Source organism: Rhincodon typus, chromosome 49 (genome assembly GCF_021869965.1).
Source record: "Rhincodon typus isolate 14 chromosome 49, sRhiTyp1.1, whole genome shotgun sequence".
Classification (NCBI taxonomy): domain Eukaryota; kingdom Metazoa; phylum Chordata; class Chondrichthyes; order Orectolobiformes; family Rhincodontidae; genus Rhincodon; species Rhincodon typus.
This window is the reverse complement of record NC_063380.1, coordinates 4060325-4066963: the sequence shown is the minus strand read 5'-3', so window position 1 is coordinate 4066963 and position 6639 is coordinate 4060325. Positions and strand designations below refer to the sequence as shown.

The following is a 6639-nucleotide window of genomic DNA, read 5'->3' as shown; positions in this document are numbered from 1 at the left end:
TAATGACACACGGGGCTGTACCGCACGGGGAGGGATTCCCTGTAATGTGACTGTAGTTACTCTCAACCTATGCCTCTAAGTATTCTTTCCTTCTTTCATCATCCAGGCATTTGCCATCTGAAGCGTTCCAATGAGGAAGTTTCCTCAAGTTCACAGCATCCAGCCAAGAGAATGAAATCAGCGGAGTCGGAGAGTGCTGAAGCCTCAGAGGAGCTGATTCTGAGGTGAGCAGTGTTCCCGGTGCCTGATTCGGTGTCCCTGTCTGTCCAACAATTGAGGTTCTTTCACAAGGTGTCCAGATGAGATTGAGGACTGTCGGGTGGTTCAGCAAAGTGGAGTGGGCGGCTTTCAAATGGCCTGAACAAATAGGAATTTATAATAGAGGTGGGTATGGATACTGTTCTGTGTAGCTGTGAGCATGAGTCCTGAAGGCTGTCTTGTGCAGGGTTAAGGACACCACTCAGGCCAGTCTAACGGTAACCATGTAACTGTTAATTGTGGTACAATCCCATCTGGTTCACTCATGGCCTTGAGAGAAGCACATCTGCCATCCTTACCCAGTTTGGCCCACACGTGACTCCCAACCGATGGCTACTGGGCAATATAGTGCTGGGCTGGCCAGTGTTGCCCATGGGCCACGAGCAAATGAAATCTGAAGGCCGGAGAAGAACGTGGGAGTGAGTGAGGGGGAGGGAGGGAGGGAATCAGTTGTTAGTATCAATGTGAGGAACGACATCACTGCTGGGAATGGAAAGGAGCTCTGTTGAAAGACTGAACAGTTAGGGGCTAAATTAAAACGTAGAGGTTGTAATCTCTGGATTACTACCCAAGCCACAGGCAAATTGGTGTCGAGTGGATAAAGTCAGGCAGTTAAATGCAATTGCTCAAAGATTGGTGTGGGTGGAATGGGTTTCAGTTAATGTGGCATTGGCACTAGTACTGGGGTAGAAGGGAGCTGTTCTGCTGGGACAGGCTTCACCCCATTCCAAGGAGGGGACACCGGACCCGAAATGTTAACTCTGATTTCTCTTTACGGCTGCTGCCAGACCTATTGAGCTTTTCCAACCACTTCTGTTTTTGTTTATTTGAACTGAGCTGGGACCAGTGTCCTTGCAAATCCAATAGTTATGACCATGTAGAGACGGATTTAAGCTAATTAAAGGGGGTGAGGGTTTGGGAGGGGGGCAGTGTAGACCTGTAAAACAAAAAGAGGCGGCAGCATTACAAGGCAGCTATTTGGATAACAACATCCAGAGTGGGATAGCAAGGGACGGAGTATAGGCAAACAACAGTAAATAGGGTCAAAGAACCTAGAACTGTACAACATAGGAATGGGGCCCTTCAGACCATGAAGCTGTGCCGAACATGATGCCAAATTAATCTCATCCCTCCTGCTTGCCCTTCGTCCATATCCCTCCATTCCTTGCATTTTCATGTGCTTACCTAAAAGCCGCTTAAATCCTCCTATCATATCTGCCTTGACCATCAACTCCTGGCAGCGTGTTCCAGGCTCCTACCACTCTCTGTGTTTAAAAACTCTTGCCCCTCACATCTCCTTTGAACTTTTCCCCCTCTCACCTTAAATGCATACCCCCTTGTATTAGACATTTCAATAAAAGGGGAGAAAGATTCTGACCGTGAACCGTATCTGTGCATTTTATAATTTTATGAACTTCTATCAAGTCTTCCCTCAGTCTCTGCCACTCCAGAGAAAACATCCTGAGACTTTCTAGCCTCTCCTTTGTAGCTCATACCCTCTAATCCAGGCAGCATCTTGGTAAACCTCTGCCACACCCTCCCCACAGTCTCCACATCCTTCCTGTAATGTGGCGACCAGAATTGAACACAGTACTGTAAGTGTGACCTAACCAAAGTCTTATAAAGCTGCAACGTGACATCCTGACTCTTGTGCTCAATTCCCCGACCAATAAAGACAAGCATTGCCTTACACCTCCTTTACCATCCTATCTACTTGTGTGCCCACTTTCAGCGAGCTATGGACCTGATCCCCAAGATCCCTCTGCACATCAATGCTGTTCACAGGGTCCTATCATTAACTGTATACTTTTCCTTAATAGTTGATCTCCCAAAATGCAGCACCTCACACTTGCCCAGATTAAACTCCCTCTGCCCATATCTGCAACTGATCTATATCCCGCTGTATCCTAGAACAGTGCTGTTCCTTCTTCTGGTGTTTGTGTTCTTGTAGGATTTTCTCTTTAACATTGTGGTGTGACGTTACTGATCATTCAATCGATTCTTTCAACCCCGACTTGGATTACATTCCTGCAGACCTCGCGTCTGTCGCTTGCTGCCCTTCAGGAGGTGCTTTCTGTTTGTTGTTACATTTGGGAATCGGCTGTCCATTTAAAACACAGCTTTTCGTGCAGTTAACTCCTTACGTTTTTCTGCAGGGTTTTCCTCTGGCAATAAAATCAACCAGTTTATAGAGGGTCCCTCGACCCAAAACATTATCTCGTGATTTCCCGCCTCAGATGCTGCCAGACCCACTGGGCTCTTCCAGCAACTTCTGTTTTTGTTTTGTTTTCGTTTGGCTTCATTTTATTTCTTATCATCAGCGCTCCCACCACCGCCTCCATTCCTCCTGCCTCTCCGAAAGGTCAAGCTTTTGTAAGAGTCCTACAGCGCGGAAGCAGACCCTTCGGTCCAACCAGCCCATACTGACCATAACTCCCAAACTAAACTAGTCCCACCTGCCTGCGCTTTTTCTCATTTCATTTGTCGAATGTGGGTGTCGCTGGCTAGGCCCAGCACTTATTGCCCGGTCCCTAGTTGCCCCCCTCGAGAAGGTGGGGGTGAGCTGCCTTCTTGAACCGCTGCAGTCCATGTGCCGCGGGGTGACCCTTAGGCAGGAGTTCTAGGATTGTGACCCAGCCACACTGAGGGAACGGGGATATATTTCCAAGTCGGGATGGGGAGTGGCTCAGAGCGGGGGGAGTTTGCGGGGGGGGGGGGTGTTCCGATGTACCGGCTGCCCCTTGTCCTTCTGGATGGAAGTGAGTTTGGCCCATATCCCTCCAAACATTTCTTATTCGTGTACTTATCCAAATGTCTTTTGAAACGTTCTAACAGAAGCCACTTTTCCTTTTCTGAGGAATGATGCGCTCGCTCTCGGTGGGGGGGTGGTTGTGCAGCGAAGGTTTACCAGGCTGAGGCCGGGGATGGTGGGTCTGGCGTATGAGGAGAGGTTGACTGGGTTGGGATTGTTTTCGCTGGCGTTCAGACAAATGAGGGTGGGCTGTGGGGGGAGTGGAATCTCATAGAGACTTATAAAATTCTAAAGGGACTGGACAGGGTAGATGCAGGGAGGGTGTTCCCGATGGTGGGTGTGTCTAAAACCAGGGGGGACCGTCTGAGGATTCGGGGTAGACCATTTAGGACAGAGATGAGGAGATATTTCTTCGCCCAAAGAGTGGTGAGCCTGTGGAATTCATTACCACAGAAAGTAGTCAATGCGAAAACATTGAATGTATTCAAGAGGCAACTAGATATAGCACTCGGGGTGAATGGGAGCAAAGGTTGTGTGGGGAGAAAGCAGGATTAGACTGTTGAGTTGGACGATCAGCCATGATCGTGAAGAATGGCAGAACAGGCTTGATGGGCCGAATGGCCGCCTCCTGCTGCTATCTTCTGTGTTTCTATGTTTTTGACCACTTCCTCAGGAAGTTCATGCCACATGCGAACTGCTGTGTGTTTTTTAAAATACAAAAATCGCCCCACTGTCTTTTTAAACCTCTCTCCTCTCACCTTAAAAATATGTTTCCTCAGTTTTGATCTTTGTATATACAGTCTAGCTTATTTTTTCTTCCTGATTTGGCTTTGTGTATTACGGTGCAAAGCCTCAAAGTTTGTTCCATTATCGAGTTTCCTTACACATTTATTTTTTTTGTAGTTCCTTGGTATGACATGTCATTCTCATGTTCTGACCCCACCTTTCAGTTTCCGTTACAAATAACCCCATCACTAGCCTGCGATCCTACTCTCACTTTTGATTTTCTAATTTTCCATGCAACCGAACCTTCCGCTACCAGCCCCCTCCAATTTAGTGGTTACACAATTTGCCAGGACCCTGGCCCAAGCAAGATTCACTTGGCCCCTTCGGAACAGCTCCCTCCTTCCCCAGTACAGGTGTCAATATCCCATAGGTACGAACCTGCTTCCCCTGCCTGTTCCTTACCTCCAAACCCGGCTAATGTAAAGCACTCCCAGCAAATCTCCCATGTCACGTCCCCCCGTCAACCACAGCTGAAACCTTTTAGTCCATCCCCAAACTCCACTATCTCTGTGCCCTTCGCACCTCCACCCCATGCTTGCTAAATTCAGAAGAAAGTGGGTGTTTCTCTCAGCTTTTCTCCTGTCGCAAAAATCGAACGAGTTTGGAAAAGATTTACAAGGATGTTGGAGGGTTTGAGCTGGAGGGAGAGGCTGAAATAGGCTGGGATTTTTTTTTCCCTGTAACGTTGGAGGCTGAGGGGTGACCTTTATAGAGATTTATAAAATCATGAGGGGCATGGATAGGGTGAATAGCCAAGGTATTTTTCCCCTGGGGTGGGGGAGTCCAAAACTAGAGGGGCATAGGTTTAAGGTGAGACAGGAAAGATTTAAAAGGGACCCTTTTTCACACAGAGGGTGGTGCGTGTGTGGAACGAGCTGCCAAAGGAAGTGGGTGGAGGCTGGTACAATTACAACATTTAAAAGGCATCTGGATGGGACATGGATAGGAAGAGTTTAGAGGGATAGGGGCCAAATGCTGCCAAATGGGACTGGATTAGTTTAGGATATCTGGGTCAGCATGGGCAAGTTGGGCCAAAGGTTCTGTTTCCGTGCCGGATGACTGTCTGATTATGTGACCCGAGCTGGGAAGCTGATGTTTTCCAGGTTAAAACATAGACATCAGGAGCAGGCCATTCAGCCCTTCAGCGTTGCTCTGCTGTTCAGTTTGATCATGGCCTATCCTCCTATTTATCGTGCTGTCATTGCAGGAAGGTTTTTGCTCCTGTGCCAGTGGGAGATTTTGCAAGGTGACTGACATTTTTTTTTTTTCTCTTCTTCCCCTCCCTGCCCCCCCATGTGTTTTTGTTCTTCCACAGAAAGTCCTGTTCCTGATGTGTGCTGGCAATGAGCTTTTCTATGCTATGCTTTACCTCTTGACTTTTGTGGAGGGCCCGATGGGTGAGTATGTACTTGCTGAGCCAGCGATGGAGTCCGTATCCTACGCGCTGTGTGAGTGTGCGAGTCAGTAATGCGCTGCCTGTATAGTTGGCAGGGTCTGCTTGAAGCAGGGGTGAACAGTATGTCATTCTACCCAGTGTGGGGGATGGGGGGGTTCTGGTGAAATGTGACAGAACAGTCTCCGTTTGACCGGGAGAATGACTCCTGTTCCTGTCTCTCCAAAGCCTGCTCACCAAAGACCCTCAGGCAGCACCTTCCAAACCCCACAGCCACTTCCATGCAGAAGGGCAAGGGGCAGCAGGTACATGGGAACACCGCCCCACCCCCCGCAAGTTCCCCTCCGAGCCGCTCCCCATCCCGACTCGCAAATATATCGCCGTTCCCTCAGTGTGGCTGGATCACAATCCTGGAATTCCCTCCCTAATGGCATTGTGGGTCAACCTACAGCGCATTGACTGCAGCAGTTCACCACCTTTTCAAGGGGCAACAAGGTACAGGACAATAAATGCTGGGCCCAGCCAGCGCCGCTCATGCCCCACAAATAAATGAAGAAAATAAATTTTTATGCCCAGAAGATGTTGGATGTCTGCCTAGTTTGAGGGAGCAAGCAGCAATCTCAAAGGAACCCAGTTCTGGTCCTGAGGCACTGGACAACACAGGACAAGGGACTGGAAGCTGGGGTTAGAATGGTTGGCTAGTTTGTTCAGGCAGTACAGACACAATGGGCTGAATGATCTCATTCTGTTCCCACGTCTCACTGGGGTAACAGCCTGGAAATTGAGCCCCAATATTCCCAGAGTCATCCTAGCCCAGTAGGTTTTATAAAAAGATGCAGAAGTCCCCAGTATACCTGACTTTCATACCCAGACTGTCAGAAAAGTACAGTCTGGGTTTCTGTTCGGAGTGGGAATTACAGTTTATTACAGGTGAGTAAATTCAGTGTTAGGTAAACATTTCTGACCTCTCAACTCTCAATTTTACTAGTTACAACTAACCCCTAATAATATTCCTCCTCCGCACTCATGCAAACACAAAACTGGAACATTGGTGCTATAGACAGACTGCAAAGGCATTCCAATGGTCCTTGTCCACAGCGTTCATGGAAATAATTGTCAGGACCTGCTACACCTTCATCTTCCTTCTGAAGGTACTTTGACAACCTGCAGGAGGCACACAGCGACTGGTTCACAACTTAAAGTTTCTGATTTTTTTCAGTTAAAAGCCACAACTTACAGGAATGTTTGGCAATAAACCAGGCCAAGTGTTAGACCTAGAACAAAAACAAAGTTGCTGGAAAAGCTCAGCAAGTCTGGCAGCATCTGTGGAGGAGAAAACAGAGTTAACGTTTTGGGTTCAGCGACCCTTCCTCAGAACTGTTCTGAAGAAGGGTCGCCGGACCCGAAATGTTAACTCTGTTTTCTCCTCCACAGATGCTGCCAGACCTGC

The 6639-nt window shown here is 48.2% G+C and overlaps 1 protein-coding gene across 1 annotated transcript in view; it reads left to right on the top strand.

The window, feature by feature from the left end:
• The window catches only part of kif22 (kinesin family member 22), a 29592-nt gene that overhangs the window by 13356 nt on the left and 9597 nt on the right, over window positions 1–6639 (top strand). Inside the window, exon 9 of the mRNA XM_048620930.1 lies at window positions 107–224. Within this exon, the coding sequence (XP_048476887.1) occupies window positions 107–224 (118 nt within the window). The remainder of the gene's footprint in view (window positions 1–106; window positions 225–6639) is intronic.